General features: G+C 41.8%; 1 protein-coding gene across 13 annotated transcripts in view; it reads left to right on the top strand.

Moving 5' to 3' along the window:
* Positions 1 to 24,368, top strand: part of CDC14B (cell division cycle 14B) — a 146,015-nt gene that overhangs the window by 46,063 nt on the left and 75,584 nt on the right. For 8 of the 13 annotated variants that reach the window (XR_004443306.1, XM_033236662.1, XM_033236657.1 and 5 more), the window contains exons 2-4: positions 13,722 to 13,812; positions 14,348 to 14,423; positions 16,447 to 16,539. Coding sequence is in view for 12 of the 13 variants with exons in the window: in XM_033236662.1 (XP_033092553.1) it covers positions 13,722 to 13,812; positions 14,348 to 14,423; positions 16,447 to 16,539 (260 nt within the window). In the remaining variant the exon portion in view is untranslated. Of the gene's footprint in view, positions 1 to 11,893; positions 12,459 to 13,692; positions 13,813 to 14,347; positions 14,424 to 16,446; positions 16,540 to 24,368 lie in introns of those variants that run through there. The other 5 variants (XM_033236661.1, XM_033236658.1, XM_033236665.1 and 2 more) reach the window with 5 other exon arrangements.

Genomic DNA, 24,368 nt, shown 5'->3' with positions numbered 1-24,368 from the left:
AGCCGGACGCAGTGGCGGGCGCCTGTAGTCCCAGCTACTCGGGAGGCTGAGGCAGGAGAATGGCATAAACCCGGGAGGCAGAGCTTGCAGTGAGCTGAGATCCGGCCACTGCACTCCAGTCTGGGCAACAGAGCGAGACTCCGTCTCAAAAAAAAAAAAAACCTTTCTTGGTGAACATGTGTATGAATTTCTGTTGTATGTAAATCTAGAACTGGAATTACTGAGTCAGAAGATGTGCTCTATTTATTTGTTGTATGTAAATACTGTCAGCTTTCTAAAATGGTTGTACTGCCGCTGTAATCTTAAATGCTGCAGGATAGAGGGAGAGTTCCGTGGGGTTTTGCACCATGGATTAGTGGTCTGGCCTGGGAGTGGCATTCTCACCTCAGTTCACTTAACCATGAAGCAGTCAGCACAAGCAGTCCCACTGTGGTCTGAGATGTGGAGAGCCAGAACTATTATGTTCAACTTTTTAATCCAGAAATAATTTTTTTGTAAATGGTGTGATAGAGGGAGACAGTTTTAGGCAAATAGTTTTCCTCAGATTTTTGTTTGACTATGTTCCATAGATTTAACTAAGAATTCTTACTGACATTACTCTTAAAATAATTTGTGTTGAATTTTCTTTGAATGCCCCATTTTTGCAAGGTTATTTAGAAATGAGTTTTTTTTTTTTTTTTTTTTTTGAGACGGAGTCTCGCTGTGTCGCCCAGGCTGGAGTACAGTGGCCGGACCTCGACTCACTGCAAGCTCTGCCTCCCGGGTTCACACCATTCTCCTGCCTTAGCCTCCTGAGTAGCTGGGACTGCAGGCGCCCGCCACCTCGCCCAGCTAGTTTTTTGTATTTTTTAGTAGAGACGGGGTTTCACTGTGTTAGCCAGGATGGTCTCGATCTCCTGACCTCGTGATCCGCCCGTCTCGGCCTCCCAGAGTGCTGGGATTACAGGCTCAAGCCACCACGCCCGGCCAGAAATGGGTTTTAAATGTTTCCATATTGGTAGATTGATAGATTTTTGATGATCTTCTCATCTAAACTTTTTTTTTTTTTTTTTGGAGATGGAGTCTCGCTCTGTCACCCAGGCTGGAGTGCAGTGGTGCGATCTTTGCTCACCGCAACTTACACCTCCCAGGTTCAAACAATTCTCCTGCCTCAGCCTCCCGAGAAACTGGGATTACAGGTACATGCCACCACACCAGCCAATTTTGTATTTTTAGTAGAGACCGGGTTTTACCATGTTGGCCAGGCTGGTCTCGAACTCCTGACCTCTAGTGATCCACCCACCTCAGCCTCCCAAAGTGTTGAGATTACAAGCGTGAGCCACCGTGCCCCGCCAAAACTGTTTCTGTTATTGTATTGTAGTCATTGAACATGGCCCTTGTGTATGGTTTCTGCTTTCCAGAATTTGTTGAGATCTCCTCGTGACCTAACACATGACAACTGAATACCCTATTTGAAAAGTTTCTGTGTTCTATATTGAAAACAGTTCTATCTACTGGGTCATGCCACTAATTCCTTATTTCAGTTTTTTGAAGTGTGTTTAGTCTTCCATGATTATGGATGTACTAATTACTCCTATTTTCACTTGTTTTTGCTTGATAGATTTAAAATCTGTCGTTATGTGTGATGGTTATAATCTTTTGGTAAATTATATCTTTTTTTTTTTTTTTGAGATGGAGTCTCGCTCTGTTGCCCTGGTTGGAGTGCAGTGGCTTGATCTCAGCTCACTGCAGTCTTTGCCTTCCGGGTTCAAGCAATTCTCTTGCCTCAGCTTCCTGAGTATCTGGGATTACAGGTACTCCCCACCACCATGCCTAGCTAATTTTTGTATTTTTAGTAGAGAAGGGGTTTCGTGATGTTGGCCAGGCTGGTCTCGAACTCCTGACCACAAGTGATCCACCTACCTCAGCTTCCCAAAGTGCTGGGATTACAGGCATGAGCCACCACGCCCGGTGATTATATATCTTTAAACGTTAAACACCTTTGTCTTTTAATTGCTTTTTACTGTGAATTCTTTTTTTTTTTTTTTTTTTTGAGATGGAGTTTTTGCTCTATTGCACAGGCTGGAGTACAGTGGCACTATCTCGGCTCACTGCAACCTCCGCCTCCTGGGTTCAAGCAATTCTTCTGCCTCAGCCTCCCAAGTAGCTGGGATTACAGGTGCCCGCCACCATGCCCAGCTAATTTTTGTGTTTTTAGTATTTAGATGAGGGTTCACCATGTTGGCCAGGCTGGTCTCAAACTCTTGACCCTCAGGTGATCCACTCTCCTCGGCCTCCTAAAGTGCTGGGATTACAGGTGTGAGCCACCGAGCCTGGCCGCTGAAATCTGTTTTATCTGATGTTAATATTGCTGCTTTCTTTTTTCCTAGCAACTGTATAGCATACCTTTGTCTATCCTTTCATTTCAATTTTTTCTGTAAGGCTTTGTTTTTATTGCCTTTTTTAAACATACAGCTTGAGGACTTTTTGGGGTTTTTGGTTTGTTTTTGGTAGAGATGATATCTCACTTTCTTGTTCAGGTTGGTCTTGAACTCCTAGATTCAGGGGATGCTCTTGTCTCGGCCTCCCAAAATGCTGGGATTATGTGAGCCCAGCTTAGCTTGAATTTTTTAAACTCATTTTGAAAATCTTGTCTTTTAGCAGGTGAATTCTGTTTTGCATTGTAAAATGATAACTTCTACGTTTGGACTTATTCCTACCATCGTATTCTGTTTTGTTTGCCATAATATTTCTTTTTGCTGTTGGGTGCCTTGCTAACATTTTCTCAGTTTCATTTTCTCTCTTGGTGTAATGATTTGGAAAGTATGAAAACTTATATAGTTCTTCTAGTGCCTCCCTTAAAAAAAAAAAACTCATTTATAAAGTATTTCAGAGACGCAAATGAATATGGAGACTAACATAATTTTGGGGGAGATGTCTAGGGCTTCTGTAGATAAGATTACTTTTTTCTACCTTAGTTCCAGACCAGCTGATTGAGAAACACAGGAGTTAAACAGACAAAGATTAAAATTACCACGCTTGGTTTATCTGTGTGGGCATTTAGATCCGAAGGCAACTGGAATTACTTGCGCAAGCAGTCACTGTCACATCAGACAACCACAAGGACAAGTTCCAGACAGTGCGTCTGCAAACGGGGTAGAGCCTTCGACACCCCGGATCCATGGGTGACTGTGTAGAATGGTGCCTCCTCCACCCTCTTATCTGCGGGGAACATGTAGCACCGGCAAGAAGTAAACATCCGTTATAAATCACATCACTAAGATTTCAGGGTTATTTGTTGTCACAGCTTATTCTGACGAATAAACTCAATTCATCACAGGGTATAGAGTGAACCAGAACCATAGTAATTGTAGGTTCGGTCAGTCTGGAAAAGGAGCAGGAAGGATCGTTAGGCTTCTTCATCTTGTGCATTTCTTATTTCACTCTCTGCTCACGGTATTGACTGGGCTGTTAGCTTTTTCCTCTTTGATATGTGGTGCTTTGTAAATTCTAAATACTGACACTTTATTAGTTTTATACATTGTATGTTCTTCTCCTCGTCTGTGAGTTATGTTTTAAAATTTTGTTTCTGGGCTCCTGTATTGAACAGAAATACTAAATCTGTGTGTGTGTGTGTGTGTGTGTGTGTGGTGTGTGTGTGTGTGACGGAGTTTCACTCTTGTTGCCCAGGCTGGAGTGCAGTGGCGCCATCTCGGCTTCCAGCTAATTTTTGTATTGAAATACTAAATCTTTATGTAATCAAGTTTCTCAATCTTTTACTTTACAGTTTGGGTCTTTTTTGTTTTGAGTAAAAAAGAAATCCATCCCTGTTTCACTAATCTGAGTTATTTTCCCATATATTCTTATACAACTTTTATATCTAGGTTTTTAATATCTAGGTTTTTAATCCACTTGAGGTATTTTTTTGCCTTTGGTGGGTAGTGGTGTATGGTATGAGATAGGGATCAAATGTCTTCCCTCCCCCACCCCCAACAACACGGACACCACTTGTCCCACGTGTACTGGTATTCTTCATCCATTGATTTGTAATGCCCCTAATGTCACATGTGATGTTTCCACGTATATGTGGCTTTCATCTTTGCCTATTATATCTGTGCCAGTAGTATACCGTGCCAATACTGCCTAAATTCTTGTAAGTTTTAATATATGGTAGAGCAAGAGCCCCCTTCTTGTTCTTTTGTTTTTTTTTTTTGAGATGGAGGCTCTGTCGCCCAGGCTGGAGTGCAGCGGCACAATCTCGGCTCACTGCAAGCTCCTCCTCCCAGGTTCATGCCATTCTCCTGCCTCAGCCTCCCGAGTAGCTGGGACTACAGGTGCCCACCACCTCGCCCAGCTAAGTTTTTGTATTTTTAGTAGAGACCGGGTTTCACTTTGTTAGCCAGGATGGTCTTGATCTCCTGACCTCGTGATCCGCCCACCTCGGCCTCCCAAAGTGCTGGGATTACAGGCGTGAGCCACCGCACCCGGCTGCCTTGTTCTTTTTCAAAATGTTTTTGGTTCTTCTTGGCCCTGTGATCTTCTGGATTAATTTATATGTATTAACATGTCATGTTTTATGTAATTTATTACATTTAACATGTCATGTTTTATGTAATGTATTACATGTAACATGTAAATTTATTACATTTAATTCATACATTAGCATGCAATTTACATGTATTAGTACATCAGGTTTCATGTAGTTTATTACATGTAACAAATTTATTACATTTAATTCCTTTATTAGCATGTCATTTACATGTATTAGCATGTCAGGTTCCATGAAAAGACCTGTTGAGATTTTGATCAGAATTGCATTTCTTTTGAGGGAAATTACCATCTTTATGATATTGAGTCTTCCTGTTGATAAACCTTTATTTCTCCATTTATCCATAAGGGATATGCACATCTTTTTTTCTCTATTACATTTCATTATTGCTTATTACAAGTAGATAGAAAAGCTATTGGTTTTTGTGTATTAATCTTCTGTATCCAGAAACATTGCAAAACTTTATTATTTTATTTATTTGAATAGTTTATCTGCCAATTCTCATCTGTTTTTTTTTTTTTTTTTTTTTTTGAGACAGAGTCTTACTCTGTCACCCAGGCTGGAGTGCAGTGGCACGATCTGGGCTCATGGCAACCTCCGCTTGCCAGGTTCAAGCGGTTCTCCTGCCTCAGCCTCCCAAGTAGCTGGGATTACAGGTGCGGGCCACCCAAACCTAACTAATTTTTTTGTATTTTTAGTAGAGACAGGGTTTCACCATTTTGGTAGGGCTGGTCTTGAACTCCTGACCTCAGGTGATCCACCTGCCTCGGCCTCCCAAAGTGCTGGGATTACAGGCGTGAACCACTGCGCCCAGCTTCTTGTCTGTATTTTTTAGATAGACAATCGTCTGCAAATAAGGACAGTTTTGATTCTTCCTTTCCAGTTTTCTCTAATTTCATTTTTGTATCTTGATGTCTGCTAGCACTTCCAGTTACTACATTGTTAAATAGAGGTAATGATAGTGGGAATTTTTTCTTGCTTTTTATTTTATAGGGATGCTTCTAAAGTTAAGGCATGAAGTGTGATATTTGCTGTTGGAACAATCTTTATCAGCTTAAGGAAGTTCTCTTTTAGCTCCATTGTTCAAAGACTTAATTGGAAATGAGTGTTGATTTTAATGACTTCCTTTTCTGTAGTTAATGAGATAATCATGTGACTTTTTCCTGTAATCTGTTCATGTTGATAGGCTTTTTTTTTCTTTCTATGTTAACTAAGATTAATTTTCTTTTCATATGCTGTTGACTGTTTGTATTTCTTTTCTGAATTGAATGTTCATAGCCTTTCTAGATTTTTTTCTCTTGGGTTGTGTTAGGGAAAAACTCAAACTATTTTTTTGCTGTCACACCAACACAGCAATTATCAGCACAAAAGACCTCTGTAATATGTGTGGATTTCTGTGGCAGACACCAGTTGGGTGTCTTCCCGTTCAATTTTGACACCATCTACCTGGAGATAGCATCAGATCTCACAGGTTGAGGGTTCGGTCCCCAAAACTACCCCCTTCTTCCCACAAGTCACAAGTCTGGGCCTCAGCAACTTCTGACTGACTGGCTTCAAGTTGGGGTTCCCGGGATCCCCTCTTTGGGTTCAATTAATTTGCTGGAGGAATCAGGGAAACTCGCTTACTAGTTTATTATGAAGGCTATTTTAAAGGGTACAGATAAACAACCACAGGAAGGGATGCACCAGGTGAGGTCTGGAAGAGTCCCAAGTACAGGAGCTTCTGACCCCGTGGAGTTGGGGTCCACCACCCTCCGGGCATGTGGATGAGTTCTCACTCACCTTCCTGTCAGCCTCCACGGTTCAGCTCTCCAGAAGTCCTGTGAACCCTGTCCTTTGGGCCGTTAGTGGAGATTTCGTTGCTTGTCCATGATTGAAGGATGGGCAACTGTGTTGAAATTTGATTGGACAAAAAGGGTATAATCTACACCCAGCAAGGCCTGTCTGTTCAGATTCTTCCAGCCTCTCAGGGCAGCATGCCTTCCTCCAGGGTGTGGGGCGGGATGCTTTGTGGAATGAGGGGCTTACAGCTCACAATCATATTAGAGCCCTGCCTTGGGCCGGGGAAAGGAGAGCAGGAAACAGTCAGAGAGATTCTGTTTCCCAAGGCCGGCTTTCTGAGGTCCACAGCACCCAGCATATAACAAGGTATTGTAACAAAACTTACGGGAGTTGGGAGCTAGGAACTGTGGATCAAAACCAATAGGTATATAATTATAATATCACAGATGGTGATATTGCTTTGGAGAGACATTTTATCTTTTGTGATAATTAACTTTTATTATAGGTGTTTTCCCCCAAGTCTCTCCTAGTTTTTCCCTTTGTGACTTGTTTTGTGTCACACTTTAAAGTCCTGTGTGTTAAATTATAAAATTATTCATTGTTATGAATTACATTACTTCCAAATTAGCCAGGACAAATAAGAGGAGGAAGATGAGGATTAAAATTCATTTATCTGGAATATTTTGTATGAGTTCGTGAATAAAACTTGGGAACCAGAAGAAAAATAATAATAATAATTCATTATAACCCGGGCGCGGTGGCTCACACCTGTAATCCTAGCACTTTGGGAGGCTGAAGTGGGCGGATCACGAGGTCAGGAGATTGAGATCATCCCGGCCAACGTGATGAAACTCAGTCTGTACTAAAAACACAAAATTAGCCAGGCGCGGTGTCAGGCGCCTGTACTCGGGAGGCTGAGGCAGGAGAATCGCTTGAACCGAGGAAGCGGAGGTTGCAGTGAGCCGAGATCGCACCACTGCACTCCAGCCTGGCAACAGAGGGAGACTCAGTCCCCCCCAAAAAAAATCCATTATAATTTTATAGTTATCTGATAGCTTTTTCAAAATTATTTCATCTGTGGTGTGTTTTATAAATATGTGATATTAGCATCTCATTTTCTTTTCATACATGTAAACACCTGCCCCATATTGGATAAGGCCTTCTTTGTTACTGAATTGAAATAATCAGTTTTCTTATAAGTGTTCATATATGTCTGGGTCCAGATTGTACATTGCTGTGCTAAAATCCTATTGTTTTAGTTACTATTGACTTACATTTGGGCAAGTCTTTGAGGCTAGGACTTAATCTTATGCTTCAGATCTAATAGCCTGTGTTCAAATCCCAATTCTGCCACTTCCCAGCAAGCTTTGTGACCTTGTGCAGGTTAGTAACTCCACCTCCTTAGGGCTAGTTGACCCTGGTAGTACTAACCTCACAGAGTATAATGAGCTGAATACAATATGTGGCTCTGAACTCTCCATCATCTGAACTCTTCGTCATCGGAACTCTCCGTCATCGGAACTCTCCATCATTGGAACTCTCCATCATCGGAGCTCTCCATCATCTGAACTCTCCATCATTCATCTGAACTCTTCGTCATCGGAACTCTCCATCATCGGAACTCTCCATCATCAGAACTCTCCGTCATCTGAACTCTCGGTCATCGGAACTCTCCGTCATCAGAACTCTCCATCATCAGAACTCTCCATCATCTGAACTCTCCATCATCTGAACTCTCTGTCATCTGAACCCTCCGTCATCGGAACTCTCCGTCATCAGAACTCTCCGTCATCGGAACTCTCCGTCATCGGAACTCTCCATCATCGTTGGTTATCATTGTCATTTGAGTGGGTAATGCTGCTGCCGCTTCTTTGTTGATCAGTACTTTCATCAACATTTCTTCCTCTGCTCCCCGTGTTCTTTCCTTCCCTCAAAAAACAAGCAGCTAATACAGATGACAGCCTAATGTCTGTGGTCCTGTCTCTGAGGGGCAATCTGTGTTCAGGTGGAGCCTGTTCTCTCCTGCTCCCTAGCGTGTAAAATCTCCTTTCTGCCTGTCTGTAGTGAACTCAGCAGAGGTTGACTTCCCCCAGCTGTAGGGAAGCTGTCCATTTCTCTGCTGGCTCTGCCAGGACCTGTGAAGGCCGCCCACCCAGGCCAAGGGGGAAATACAAAGTGGAGAAAGCCCCCTGTGTCTCTAGGTCCAAATAGGGCTCTTTAAATCTTTCCTGTTAACAAGCACATACTTTATTATAGTTCCCACCAACTCCTACATATTTCTCTGTTCTATGGTTAATTATCACCAAATACCTATAGCTGTTATCCAGGAAAATGTTTTTCATTTCAGATTTAACAGATATTTGCTAAAGGAAGAGGCAGTCAACCTGGAGGCCCAAAAGTCAAATCCAACAAATTAGGCCCATGGATGGATTTTAAATACTTTTACTAACATTTTTAAGTCATGAGATTTTGTTTCCTTCTCCCGTATCATATTAGTCAAAGAAGCAGGAATGATGATGTGGTGCGACAGGGATGTATAGGCAAAAAGATGACTGCTGCTTTCTGTTTCTGACAACAGAAACATCAATGGGGGGATACATGAATTTTTAACAGGATTATAAAGTTAATCGTCAAGCTTTAAACAAAACTTTGTAAAGAGCCCTGTTTCAGCCGGGCACGGTGCCTCATGCCTATAATCCCAGCACTTTGGGAGGCCGAGGCAGGTGGATCACTTGAGGTCGGGAGTTTGACACCTCTACTAAAAATTAGCTGGGAGTGGTGGCATGTGACTGTAATCCCAGCTACTTGGGAGACTGAGGCAGGAGAATCGCTTGAGCCTGGGAGGTGGAGGTTGCAGTGAGCCAAGATTGCACCACTGCACTCCAGCGTGGGCGACAGAGTGAGACTCCATCAAAAAAAAAAAAAAAAAAAAAAAAGAGCCCTGTTTCTGATTCCAGGTCTTAATAAATGACCCTCAACCCAGCACCGTAGTTTCTGTAGTACTTTATTGGTGTGTTACTCTAACAATAAAATATTGGCATTATGTAGAGATAATTGCACATCCGAAATCGGTGATTTGCCCCCGCCTGTAATACATAAAATACTCCTTAGGAATTGAACTTAAGGTTTGGGCTGGGAGGGAAAATTTCTTCCCATTTCCATCTGGCTACTTTTCTAGTTTAAATTGGTTTTTTTGAAAGAAACTGGAATTTCAAGAGATAGGTAGAAACCAAAACATGTTACTAACCAGTTCCCTGGTTTAAATGCGGGTAAAGAATATTTTCCAGGTTGCCTCGTATTGTGCTCATTAGATGCTTCCTATCTTGATCAAGAGTCAGCTTTGGAAAAACACTGTTAGCCTGCAAGCTGACTTTTTAAAAGCGGTGTAATTTTGAATAGGTAATACATGGTACAATGCAAAAGCTGTAAAAAGGCATAAATCTCTCTTAACATTCCCTGTTTCTAGACACTGACTTACCAAGGCATTGATACGTTTCTTGTGGCTGCTTCCAGAGATTTGCTACCCATGATTTTATCTATAATCATATACATGTGTATATAGGATTTAAACTCACACATAGAAGTGGTAGTACTTAACAGTCCATCGTGGCTATCTTTAGTTTTCAGTTTTCTTTTCTTTTTTCTTCTTCTTTTGAGACGGAATTTCGTTCTTGTTGCCCAGGCTGGAGTGCAACAGTGTGATCTGGGCTCACTGCAACCTCCACCTCCCGGGTTCAAGCGGTTCGCCTGTCTCAGCCTCCCAAGTAGCTGGGATGACAGGTGTGCACCACCACGACTGGCTAATCTTTTGTATTTTTAGTAGAGGTGGGGTTTCACCATGTTGACCAGGCTAGGCTCAAATGCCTAACCTCAGATGATCCATCCGCCTTGGTCTCCCAAAATGCTGTGATTACAGGTGTGAGCCGCCACTTCTGGCTAGTTTTCAGTTTTCAGTCTTTTTTTTTTTTTTTTTTTTTGTTTTGTTTTGTTTTGTTTTTGTTGAGACGGAGTCTCGCTGTGTCGCCCAGGCTGGAGTGCAGTGGCCGGATCTCAGCTCACTGCAAGCTCCGCCTCCCGGGTTTACGCCATTCTCTCGCCTCAGCCTCCCGAGTAGCTGGGACTACAGGCGCCCGCCATCTCGCCCGGCTAATTTTTTGTATTTTTTTAGTAGAGACGGGGTTTCACCGTGTTAGCCAGGATGGTCTCGATCTCCTGACCTCGTGATCCGCCCGTCTCGGCCTCCCAAAGTGCTGGGATTACAGGCTTGAGCCACCGCGCCCGGCCCAGTTTTCAGTCTTAAACATTTCTGCCGAACTTCCCATTTGTTGGCTCCATGGAGGTGGCTCAGTTTGTATTCCCACCCACAGGCGATGTATGTGAATGCCCTCGACCTCCCAACACACCGCAGCACCTTATCCAACTCTCTTGAGTTTTGCCAGTCTGAGGAAAAAATAGTACCTCATAGTGGACCTTTGCATTTCTTTTGTGATAACATAAAACTGAAGTTAGGTATCTTCTCGAGATGAATTTAAAATATTTTTCCAGTTTATCTCTTGATTTCGTTTATGTGTCTTTTGCTGTGAAAACTGCTTAAAAATGTGTTTATGGCTTTTAGATTTTGTATCATTTAGCAAGGTCTTCCCCAGTTGGAGAGTATAAAAAAGAATTCAAATATATTTTGAGAAGTCTTTGATCCATCTGGAATTGTGGAATAAGATTAGGAGGTATGCAGGTTTACTTTTGAGGCAAAAGTATGTATAAAGTAACACTTTTCTGTAGAAAACGTGGGAAAACACAGGAGGGAGTAAACATGAACCCCAATCCCAGCACCTTGGTATCTGTAACAGCTGGGATCATGCTTATGCTGGATTTCAATTTTTTTCACTTGAGATTAAAATACAAACACAAGTTTAGAATATATTTTATTTAATGTTTAATTTTTGTGGGTACAAGTAGGTGTGTATATTTATGGGGTGCATGAGATGTTTTGATACAGGCAGTCAATGCACAATAATCGCATCATGGAGAATGGGGTATCCATCCCCTCAAGCATTTATCCTTTGTGTTAGACACTCCAATTGTACTCTTTTAATTATTTTTAAATGTACAATTAAGCTATTGTGGACTATAGTCACCCACACCCTGTTGTGCTGTGAAATGCTAGGTCTTATTCATTTGTACTGTTTTTTTGTGCCCATTACCCCTACACTACCTTTCCCAGCCTCCGATAACCATCCTTCTACTCTCTATCTCTACAATAATTTTAAATGGTGGTTTAAAACGGGTGTCAACATTTCTGTTTTTAAACCATCCCAAACCGTCCCTTTAAAGGAACGCATGACCAGAGGGTTGCCTTTAAATCTTGCACAATTAAAAGAAAAGCGTTTTCTCTGAGGCAGCTGATCTCAGGAAATCTTGCACGATTTTGAAGATGCCCGTTTTCCATCAGACCCGGCCCTGCTGGGTCGCTTGGCGGGTCTTGGCGGAGCCAGGGTGCGCTGGGCCCTGCTCCAGGAGGGCGCACTGCAGGGGCGCGGGCCTGGCTCGGCTGCAGCACCTCCTGGCGGCAGGAGTGCGGCGTGGGAGGAGCCAGGAGGCCCCCGCCCCGGCCGGCGTCACCCTCGGGTCTGTCCCTGGTCTGGGACCGAGCCCTTTTGCACGAAGTCCTTTAATCGCTAAGGAGCTTTCCCAGATGCTTCCCCGGCAGGCCCGCTGGCGTCTGACGCACGTCCCCTCTGCGGGGTGTTTGGGACTCGAGGAGCCCTGGCAGGCACAGGCCGCCTGGCGTTCCCAGCTGGGGAAGGAAGGGGGGCGGCGAAGCGGCGGGAAGGGGGGGACAGGAAGAAAGTAGGAGGTGGGGCGGGGTGCTGCCCCTCCCCGCGCCCTCGTCGCCCACCGGGCTGTGTCCAGGAGTTGGGGACTTCCGGGGTTGCGCTGTCGCGTCCGGCCGTTGGGCCGCCGAGGGGTGTCGCTGCGCCTGCTGCCCCGCGCGGCCCTTTAAACTTTGTTTTTTAAACTTCGGGGGTGTGGTCGCGGCGCCTCCCCTCTCGGCGGCTGGCCGTCCTTGCCTCTGCCCCGCCTTCCAGATGCTTTGGAGTCATGAGCCGGGAGGGCGCGGGGGCCGCTCTGGTGGCCGAGGTGATCAAAGGTGAGCCGGGAGGGCGGGGGCTTCCCGGGGACTCCGGCACCCGCGCTGGGACAGGGCGGGCGGCGCTGGCTGGGAGGTGCCCCTAGTCTGGGCCCCGGCCGCCTCTGTCTTCTGCGCGTGGGTGGCCTCGGCACTTGTCCTCAGGCTCTGGGCTTCAGTGCTCATGGGTGGCAGTGACCCTTGCGTGCCTGCATCAGAGCCTAGTAGGTGAGCTGCACCTCTCCACCCGCGGGAGCGAGATCCAGGGATCAAAGGTCCTTGTGGTTGGAAAGGATTAAGCTCTGTCACCCATTTGAATGTTTGTGGTTGCAAGAAATTTTAGCTGAGGAGTTTACAAGGAAATAAACGCAGCAGTTGCATGAGTTGAATTGCAGATCAAAAAAAAAAAAAGTTTACCATTTGGAGAAAGGGTGCCAGCTGGCTCTGCTGAAAGTATATATGTTTTAAAGGCTGTACTTGATTTTGCCACGTTGTGAGTGTATTTTCTTAGCACCGCTAGTATTACTATTAGATACTGTGGATAACTTTATTTCACTGGAGCATTTTTAGGCATGGAATAAGGGCGGAGCCTCCTGAGCCTTACTACTCATTACCGTTCTTGCTAACCTCACAGCAGCCTAACTGCTTTTATGCAACACAAGTTCATCTCAGACCCATCATGCAGAAACCTCTCATTGCTTCTGTTTTAATGGTAATTTGTCTAATTGTAAAAATACCGAAGTAGCGATTCCAAGTTAGAAAGCAGTGAGCCCTGAAAACAGTTGGAGAAACATATGGTTTGTTCTATAGCTGTAAGTGATAATTTTGAAGCAATTTTGAAAGCATTCTTTCTCTTTAAGAAAAAAAATAGTTTCTTACTGAAATGACTTTTTAGGATGTCTTGAAAAACGTAGTGAAATTCATCTAGAAACTTACAAGGTTGATGCTAGTCATCACATGCATGCTGCAATTTGCTGAAATGTCTTAATCCAGGGGAGCTAAACTTTTACAAAAATAGGTTTGTTTAGAAATCATGTCACTACATGAAAAATCACCACTTTTGAAACTTACGGTTAAAGGCAGTTTCTCTTTTAAAAATGTGCTCATTGATTATTACCCACCCAAATAGCCAGAATATTTTGTAATTACCCATTACCACTCCTACCATCTGAAACGTGCATGAAAAAAATGAAAAACTGACTTCATCTGAAAAGAGTTGTGTCATGATATATGAAACGTTTTTTGTAACCTGCAGGAAGGAACATTGCAATTTTTCCATTTCAGATCGCCTTTGTTTTGCCATTCTCTACAGCAGACCAAAGAGTGCATCAAATGTACATTATTTCAGCATTGATAATGAACTTGAATATGAGAAGTAAGTATTGCTCTTTCAAAGATTGTAACTTTTTTTTTTGAAGAATGTAAAGGTATGGTTATAAATGGGACAGCCTGGGAAAATTACAAATCTGTTGGTTGCTAATTACAGGATGCTTGTTTTTCACCTGTAGTAATAACATAAAGCTTTAGAGGAAAAAAAAACTTCCCTAAATTTAAACTTTTAGATTTGCTAATCTAATATTTACACTACAATGAGATATAAATGTGTACTAAGTAAGATATTGTGGTTTTGCCCTTGGAAATATGTGTGGAAAAACAGCATTTTAAATTTAGAAGATATGTTCATGTTCATTGAGGTTACATATAGGCATTGTAGCACTTGTGGTATTTTTAAATAGGCATTATTTACCAGAATAGTCTTCCACTAGTAAAACAGTACCTTTAAGTTGTATTGGCCCATAACTATTTGGTATATGCTTGCTCATCTTAATTTGATCTTATAGACCCAAAAAAGATGTTTATATTCAGAGCATCTAGAATGTACATCACATTTTTATTTTTCATTTTTAAAGCTTCTACGCAGATTTTGGACCACTCAATCTGGCAATGGTTTACAGATATTGTTGCAAGATAAATAAGAAATTAAAGGTAAAGTCTTTATTTAAGATTTGACTTAAGTAATCATTGTTAGCTTGATATGGGGATGAAAGTAAGGAAAACATCTATTTTTAAAAAGGAAATGCCATGTTTTTCACTGCAGTGGTGGTTGGAACATGCACATTTTTTTTTGTTTTATAAGATCATGGTGTATATATTTGTTTTCTAGAATTTTGAATGGACAGTTTAAGTTTGAGTCATTTGGTTCTAGTTTGAATTAGTGATGCCCAAATACTTGAAAAGCCAAAGTGGGAATCAGTTAATTAAGTGAAACTCGTGTTGTCTGACCTAATAGAACTGAAACCTAACAAGAGAAACTCTTCCCTTGCTCTAGCCATTGTTCTTTCTGCCTTCATTTTGATGGGGAGTGATAGCAAACTAACAAGAAAGATGAACTCATCTTACTTTCTCTCCTATTTTGAAACTCCCATGATATTGTACTACATAATCCTCATACATACAATTAAGGGGCATGAGAATCTAGGGCAAATAGTACGTCATTAAGGCTGTATCACCGAGAGTTACACAAGTGTATTTGTATTGGTTTGAACTTAGACCACATTCATGTATGTAAAACACTGAATTGTTGGCCATGCACGGTAGGAAGTTATGTATGTACTCCTTACTAGCAGTTCCAAATCAGTCACTGTAAATTCTCAACTAGAAAATACTGCTTTTTGGGACAGGCACTTAAAAAAAAACTTTAATTGAATACAGAGAGGAAATAAAATTTATTTTTAATTAGAATTTTAACATGCTTTAATTAAAAATTTATGGGTAAGGCAGATGTTTTTCCTTGACCATCAAAGCTCTATTGACTACACATTGCTACAAAGCTGGAGACTCTTCTTTTCTGCCTTTGTTCAATAGGAGTATAACTATTTATGGCCTTGTGCATTTGAGTTCTCCCTCCTTTTTCCAGTTGCCAGTGGCAGATCTTTTGTTTCATGCAGGGCTAGGAAGCTAAAAATAACTCTCTCTTCCCCCAGCATTTGTTCCTTTGCTTTAATTTTGGAAAAAAAATTTTTTTCCTGTACTCAACCATCTGTGGACTTTTAGTCTTTGGGTCAACCAAAAATGTTTCAGTCCTTTTTTCCTTCTTCCTTTTCTTTTTTTTTTTTTTCTTTCCTGAGACGGAGTTTCGGTCTTGTTGCCCAGGCTGGAGTGCAATGGATCATCTGGGTTCACTGTAACTTCCACCTCCCTGGTTCAAAAGATTCTCCTGCCTCAGCCTCTTGAGTAGCTGGGATTGCAGGCGCGTGCAGCGCCACCACGCCACCACACCCAGCTAATATTTGTATTTTTAGTAGAGATGGAGTGTCACCATGTTGGTCAGGCTAGTCTCGAACTCCTGACCTCGTGATCTGTCCGCCTCAGCCTCCCCAAGTACTGGGATTACAGGCATGAGCCACCACACCTGCCAGAAAATTTTTTAACATAAATAGAAATATGTACACATCATGGATGTAGAGCTCGGTAAACTTTCACAAAGGGAATATACATAGATGATTATCTTGATCACCAGGTCAGGAGCAGTGCACTGGCGGCACCTCACAGCAGCCCTCCATGCTGTCTTCCAGTTCCTGTCTCTGCACACGCCTCCCCTGGTTATTCACTGCCCTGACTTATAACACTGTAGACAATTCTGTATACCTTTTTATTTTAACTTAAAGGCTTTGGGGGCAGATTTCTTTAAAAACCAAACAGAAGGAAAGGTTGTCTTTTCTACCACTCTTGCTTTGTTCTTTCAGAGGCAGCCCGTGCTTGAAGCATGTGTCCAGTCATGTCTCCTCCCCTCTTCTCTAATTGTATGTCCATTCTCATCCTAGAATGGGCCTTTTTATGGGAAGGTATATGGTATTTGTGGGTATCAATGTTAATCTTTTCAAAGGTCTTGCTAAGAATGCGAATGGTTATACATGGTGGGATTTGGAATTAATCTTCATCACAAAATGAAATTGTGGAAGACTTGAAATGAAAAAGAAAATGCTAACAGCTATTTATTTTTATGCAGTCCATTACAATGTTAAGGAAGAAAATTGTTCATTTTACTGGCTCTGATCAGAGAAAACAAGCAAATGCTGCCTTTCTTGTTGGATGCTACATGGTAAGTATTTGTTTTCCTACTGTATTCATAAAAATGCACACAACAGTGGTTCTTTACATTTGCAGTCGGCATTTTGAAATCAAGATAATGTCTTGATTTCTCTCCAGCAAGAACATGTATTGCTTTTAAAAAATGGACCAACTCAAGGAAGCTGTGCTGATGTGGAAGGAGCAGGTAGATGAGAGGTCTCCTGTACCTTCCACTTAGCTTTGCTGTGAACCTAAAACTGCTCGGGGAAAAAAGTCTATATTTTTTTAAAAAGTGACCAACTACTTTGGCAAAGGTTTATGTTTTATGGCACTTAATTTTGGAAAGTCGTGCTCCAAAGCATTTCTATTCACTCGTGATCCATTTAGTGAATTGTAAAATCATCTTACTGGGGTCAGGACCCCACTAGTAATTTTCTAAAAATTTTTAAGAAAATTAAAGCACATCACTTGAGTGCTTTATAAAATTTGAATCTAGGCATTTTCCCCCTAATTAAGGTCATCTCCTTTCTTATCAAAACATCTAGCAGGAGGCCATGGGATGTCAGTGTTGTCGGAAGATGGGTTACATACTGCACGGATTACATACATATGCCATCAAGTGCTCCATTGGGATCATTGGAAATGTGCTTGGAATAGCAGTATTTACATAAGAGTTGTGAATTTCATTTATTTGTAACTATGATGGAAAAGATTTGTTTTTTGAAGAGTCATATTTTGTTTGGCACCCAGTGGATTCATCTGCAGGGGCCCTGAACGCTGCCATTTTTCCAGAGCCAGCTTAGAGTTCCTCCAGAGTAGTACCCCCATGTGTTTGGTGGTAAGAAAGCCACTCTGTTCAGTGGGGAGTGGCCAGGGGATATTTCTTCCACCCTCACCCCACCATCAGTGGAATAGTTATTCTCTCCTAGACTTGAAAAACAGGGTTGCTGTTGGAGCTCTTTAAGTTCTTTCTTCCCCACTTCTAGCTTGCTCCTTATCTCTGGCATGCCTTACCGGACCCTTTTAAAATTATTTTCTGGAGTACAGTTTGATAATCTGGAATTTACAAAGCCTACTCCAAAAGTTGGTGATACAAGTTGAAATTGTACCTCAAGATTTAATAATTTTCCTTTTTATGTTTAAGGTATATCATTAACAGCAGTGATTAAGGTCTTTGTTTTGTGTTCCTATTTATGCTCACAAAAGTAGTTGAATTAAATGCTTCTGATTGGGAGGCTGAGGCAGGCAGATCATTTGAGGTCAGGGTACGAGATCAGCCTGCCCAACATGGTGAAATCCCGTCTCTACTAAAAATACAAAAATTAGCTGGGTGTGGTGGCGCACGCCTGTAGTCTCAGCTGCTCGGGAGGCTGAGGCAGGAGAATCCCTTGAATCCGGGAGTTGGAAATTGCCCTGAGCTGAGATTGTGCCACTGCACTCCAGCCTGGGTGACAGTGAGTGAGACTTTGTCTCCAAAAAAAAAACAAAACGTTTCTGAGAAAACTTCAAAATTTATTATCATCCCTGAAAGTATGAAACATAGGTTATAGATTCTGTCTATTAAAATTTGGTTTCATCAGCTTACCCAGATGTATTGGTGTTTTCCTTTCTCCCAGCTTCTCTTGGTGTTTCTTGTGCTCGCAGCAAAAGCCTAAAAAAAAAAAGTTTTAGTAGTTTGGCAAGTGTGGTGGCAGGCACCTGTAATCGCAGCAACTCAGGAAGATGAGGCAGGAGAATTGCTTGAACGTGGGCGGCAGAGGTTGCAGTGAGTCGAGATCGCACCACTGTGCTCCAGCCTGGGCAACAGAATGAGACCCCATCTCAAAAAAAAAAAAAAGAAAAAAAGAGAAAGAAAGAAAAAAAAGAAAGTCTATGTGTCTTCCCCAAGAAAGAAAAAGAGTATGGAGAAGTGGGTGTTTTAACTGGGACATTTGGTCTTATTACTTGGCCAGTCAGTGGGGAGAGGAGCCTCATAGATTAAAATAAATCGTGACAGCTTTATAGAAAAAGGGATTCAGCCAGAATTCTTGAGATTCATAAAATATTAAAGGGAACCCTGGAGAAGGGTCCTTGGTGTGACAGAAAAAGTTCCAACCCTTCTTTGTGTATCTTGCCTTTACACTGCTCTAGACCAAGTCTGGATGGCTGAAGTCCCATGTAGGAGTCAGTGCTCCTGCGCGGAACTCCAAAGCAGAGGGGCCAGGCTGGGCTACTTCTGGGTCAGTCACTGTCTCTGGTCGGATGAGATGTCCCTGAGATGGTAGCATCTTGAGGAGCCAGGCACAGGGACTGCCGTGTGAAGAACCCCTCTGAAGGGCGCTGTGGGCGTGGTGGGAACTCAGTCAGGGTTGTCTTAAAAACAGAAACAGAACATGTGATAAGTTTATAAATAAGAAATCACTCTTTCTAAGTCTTGTTGCTATTGTTTTTAAACTACTAGTGAACAAACCACAACCCCTTGACGTAGTTACTGAAATTTTTTTGGCGTAATTTGGCCTTTTGACTTTGTTTATGGTTGTATTTTGGCCCACAGAAGCTTATTTTTCTGTAGTTAACATATCTTTAGGTTTAGAAGTCCTTCCAGAATGTCACACCTTCAGGTTAGTACTGATTTGATTAGTTAGGGGAGTGCCAGGTAAGCAAATTTGGATCTTCACTCGCATTTATTACTCTACCCAGTGAGGAGCTAGCTTGGCAGGAGGATTATAGCTCTTGGCTGTGACAGAAGCCTTTGCAGCCATAGCTGGCTGCTAAAATAGGAATTGGGAACTGTAATGTTGATAGGCAGGGAAGCAGGAGAAAAACTTCCAAGAAAAGGAAATGTATTCATAGTAGAAAAGCAGTGTCAAGATAAAATATGGACACCTCAAAAGATAAAACATCAAAGCAAGTGAAGCTTTGATCTGGTTAAAATGTATTAAATCCTCTGGTTAAAGATTTGTAGAGATGAGTGATAGTTCCCTATAGATTGATCCGCATCCTTGATAACGTTTTCTGGAGTTGTCGGGAATTTTGGAGAGTGTTTGACTTGGCATGGTAATGTTAAAACAAAACCAAAAAATCTGGAGGAGGAATCTTTAGGAAGGAAATATTCCAAATAGACTGACTATTTTTATCAGTCCTTTTTAAATTCAGGGCTTCTGAAAGGAACCATGTTTCCATCATCCTTGTATACACAGAAAGACCTAATGTGGGATGGGCAGAGAGTGTGAGATAATCCTTTATGGCATGGAAATAAAGTGTTATATTTATTTTTTATCTTAAAAACAGAAGAGGTGAGGCTTCACAAATGTGTAAAATATGAATTGACATGCCCACAGTTAGTCCTTTTGACAGACGGTCAGGCGTCATGTGTGTTACAAGAAGTGAGAAGAGCGAGTTGAGAACTCTTTTGTCTTTGTTGTGTTTTGAAGCACCGCTCTTCACATGGCCCGGTAAACGGCTTTCCCGTTCAGCTATGGTAGACTCTTAGGTGAATGGTAGACTCTTAGGTGACAAATTAGAGTGAAGCTAAAAATCTTTTGCACCACTGTAAGAGCTGAAAAATATGAAAGATGACTTGAGCTTTTGTTTGCTTATTCACAAAAAGGTAAACATACTATATTATTTTAAAAATAAGTTTGCTGCCCTGTTTAAGCCAGTGGCTGTGACCTAGCCAGATTGTGGGGTAATGATACTTAACCTGTCATTTCAAAGTAAAGGTGAAATTTTAAGAGGAAATTTTTAAGTGCTTTTCAAAACAAATTCATAATAAAAAAGATCCTTTTGGAAAGAAAAGTTGGAAATTTTGTTTTGTTAATTTTGTTGTAAAAATGTCATACACAAAATCCATGTTTGTACTCTTGAGAAATGTAGAAAAATCTTTTAAAAAGAAACTTTTATATTTATAGAAATAGGACATGTGCATGTGTGTGTATATGTACAGATGGGTGTTGTGTACATATATGTTTTATGTTTACATACAGTTTTAAACTTTTTTATTGATACATAATTGTACATATTTATGGGGTACATGTGATAGTTTGATAAATGCATAAAATGTGTGACAGCCAAATTAGGGCAGTTGTGGTATCCATCACCTGAAACATTTGTCATTTCTTTGTGTTGAGAGCATTTTAAATCTTCCTATTTCGAAATACACAGTAAGTTATTGTGAACTGTAGTCACACTGCTGCACTAACACTAGAGCTTGTTTCTTCTAACTGTACATTTGTACCAACGAACCAGCCTCTCTTCACTCCCCCTGACCACACAACGCCCTTCCCAGCCTCTGGTAATTCCTATTTTACTCTTGGCCTCCATAAAATCAACTTACTTGGCTTCTCCATATGAGTGAGAACATAATGGTATTTGTCTTTCAACTTTGGTTACATCTTCCTGCCACAGCAGTTAGGTTTTCTGAAGATACATAGTATTCATCTCTTCTGTGGGTTAAATGTACTTTTGAGGGCTAGCCTGGGAAATTAACCACCATGTCTAACATCTTTCTGTGTGTAAAATAAATGCCAAGCATTTTGTGTATAAAATAAATGACACAAGCAAACTTTTGGCACATAGCTTGCAAATTTGCTTTCCTCTAATGTTTAATAGATTACTTTGGTGGAGCTAATTGTAACATGTAGGTTCCCTGTTCAGAATTTATCACTGCATGTAATTATTTTTTATGTTTAAGCAGTTTGTATAGCTATAAGAATGGCTTACTTTGTAAGCATTTGTGTTGAAAATGATACTAAATTAAATTTAAGAATATAGTAACTCAGCAATCTGTGAGTAGAATTTTAAATTGCAGTAAATTTGAGATTGCCTCTACAGGTATAATAAGAGCTCAGAGACTTTGTTATTTAATGATAATCTTTTGAATCTGTGGTCCCACTTTTTAAATGATTTAATTTTCTTGGACTCAGAGTAGCCAGTGCTGGGTTAAGCTGCCTGCAGGAGGAAAGGATCAGTTGGGAAGTTAAGACAAGGGAGCAGAGAATGAGGATCTAGACGCCTTGGATAAGAATCCAGTTCAACAAACAGCTGCGCAGATGGGACAGCAGAGGCTGGAGGACAGAATGAGGTCATGACACCCTTCCTGGGCGTCCGTGAAAGGCAGGGCAAACAGCACGAGGCAACTGTCAGAAGTAGCCAGGCCCCAGCTAGTGTAAGGCGAACTGGGCTGAGCAAAGGGACGGCACAGGCCCTCAGTGGGAAGCTGGTGGTGTTGCCTTGGGAGCCGGCCCCGTGGGAGGCAGCTGGCTGCCCTGCTCACACTGCATCACAGTTTGACTTCCCTTGCCACCCGAGGGCCCCTGATGGGCGTTTCCACTGCCTGTGGTGCTCGCTGGGTGCTGTTAACTTGGGGAAGAAGTGAGGAGAAACGGCTCTCTGGCGGCTTCAGATCCTTGACTGCAGATCTGTTAAGCTTTCTGGAATTTTGGGTCCTGCCCTTGTTCTGGCCCTTGTTTTAGATAGGATGAGTTCCTGTCCATAATAAAGCCCAAGAAGCAGGCCCTCTTCCAGCAATAATAGGCAGTGTGATCTTGGATAAGTACTTGATGCCAAGGTCTGGAAAGTTGTAGCCTGCCAATTTTATGAAACTCACAGAGCATTATAAATAGTTGTGGGTTTTTTTTTACTCTATGGTTAAAAATTAGGAAATTTCATTTTTTAAAAAAATCAAGATTATTTACTTTGTCTTTAAAAAATGTCCCTACCACTCAAATGTGTACTAATACCCAGGGCCAATTCACTATTTTTATTAGCAGAGTTGGTAGATACGTGTTTGCTACTCTGAACTTCCAGTTTCATTTTGTCGAAATTGAGCATCGTTATGCTAACCTACTGTACATACATAAGTAAAAGTAATTTTAAAAGTTAAAACTATTGAAATGTAAGTTCATCTGAGGTTTTTTTTTAACGACAGTTTTTTTCTTAACCAGTTTTGTGCAGGAGCTATGAAAGTGATTTTCTTTTATTTACTTTTTTATTCTCTGTGTTCTTTCCCCTGCTCACCTTTTTTACTGAGCAGTTGAATGTGTAAGCCTGTCTTCAACTTGCATTGATTTGCGAGCATTCTTTGTTAATCTGGAGAGAATTTTTTTTTTTTTTATGATCAATCAAATTCTTGGCGTAGGAAAGACTGTATCATCTGGCTGACATGAAAATAGTCACAAGAGCCTTTAAGTGCTGGAAACATTGTGACATCTCTCCAGGATTTCCTGGTTACTCAGGCTGCCACATTTGTTGCTGGAATTTCAATATCCTTTGTTGCTCTCAGCGCTAGGGTGCAATGACTTGTGTGACGTTTGGGTTGTAAATTGTACCGAGGCTCTCTAAGTATATAAATAAAGCTTCAGAATCCTGCACATACTAGTAGAAATAGGAAGCACATGTCTAATTGGGTTTCCATGATTTCGCCTGTCAGCATTGAAACATTGAAAGGAGAAGTAATGCAGTTGGGATCCTTTTGCCTCAGTTGCTTGTTCTTCCATCACTGCTAGTTCAGTACCTCCCAGGTTTTGAAACGTATGTCGGTAATCAAGGGGTCCAGCGTTCTCACAGGGACTCGGGCATGCAGATGGTGATTTTAGAAAATGGGGGTGGTGGGAAGCCCTGGGAATGGTTGAGGTATTGTTCAGCAAAAAAAGAACTTTGTACCATGACTTTGAAAACCACACCAGTCTCAAGCATTTTCAACCACAGTATTTGTGTGTGTGTGTGTGTGTGTGTGTGCCATTCAGAGAGTCTTTATCCTAGAGAAACAAGGTCTTACTGGTGCTTCCTAAGCTACGTCTCTGTGCTTCCGCCTCATGTATTTGTTTATTCACTTTTAACAAATGGAAATGGCCATTTCCTTACTCATTGAGTGTGCTACTGCACACTATTGCTGCCCAGCAAATGACTGCAAAACTTTGTGACTTAAAACGACAGGACACATTGTCTCAGACCGTGTCTGTGAGTTAGGCATCTGGGAGTTGCTTCACTTGGATGGGTCTGGTCTGGTTCTGGGCCGTGTCTGGGCTGCACTCACCTGGAGGGTCCACGTCTAAGGGGGCTCAGTCACAGACATGGCAGGTTAGTGCCAATTGCTGGCAGGAGGCCTCTCTTCCATACCACGTGGACTGCTTGAGTATCCTCCCAAAATAACAGCTTGCTGTACCCAGAGCGAGGGTTCTAAGAGAAAGCAAGACAGTAGCTACCTCTTTTATGATCGAGTCTCCGAAACCACACCCTCTTACTACAGTATCCTGTTCGTTACATGGGACACCCTGTTCACTGTGGGAGGGGACCGCACAAGGGTGGACATGCCAGCAGATGAGACTCTCTGGGGTGTCTGGGAAGCTGGCGATCACAACTGGTCAGCAGCTCTCTTGGTCATCATTTGTTGCTTCCTGTTCTTAACTAGCACTGTGGAATTAGAGTGGGCATTCTATATATATTGCTTCTCGTGAAAATATATCAAAAGAATTTGAGAAACGCCAAGTGTCCAGACTGCCAGAAGCACGGTGATAGATCATAAGTGGCGTCAATTTAGAGTTTACTAATCTGAGAATTTGTGTTAATGTAGGAGTCATTTACAGGATTCTTCTTTAGTCACAAATTTAGAATGATTTCATTTGGGAAGGCCTTTTGAATCGGCAAGATGAGTAGGTGTAAAAGTAAAAGTTACTTCCTTCATGCCTGGCCAAAAAAGAAAAGAAGGTAAAAGTTACAGATTGGCAAATATGTCTTTGATAGTTACATAAGTGGAATTGTTCTGCATCTGTCAACTTCCTTCAGTTTATCTAATTATGCTTGACATTATTTTTTATGTGCAGGCATTCCCCAACTGGATTTTTAAATTACAGTCTTTTAAAGTTCATCATCAGGAATTTA

This window comes from Trachypithecus francoisi, unplaced genomic scaffold (assembly GCF_009764315.1).
Source record: "Trachypithecus francoisi isolate TF-2019V2 unplaced genomic scaffold, Tfra_2.0 Lachesis_group16, whole genome shotgun sequence".
NCBI classification, from domain to species: domain Eukaryota; kingdom Metazoa; phylum Chordata; class Mammalia; order Primates; family Cercopithecidae; genus Trachypithecus; species Trachypithecus francoisi.
The sequence above is the reverse complement of the archived record's forward strand: the minus strand, read 5'-3'. Positions and strand labels throughout refer to the sequence as shown.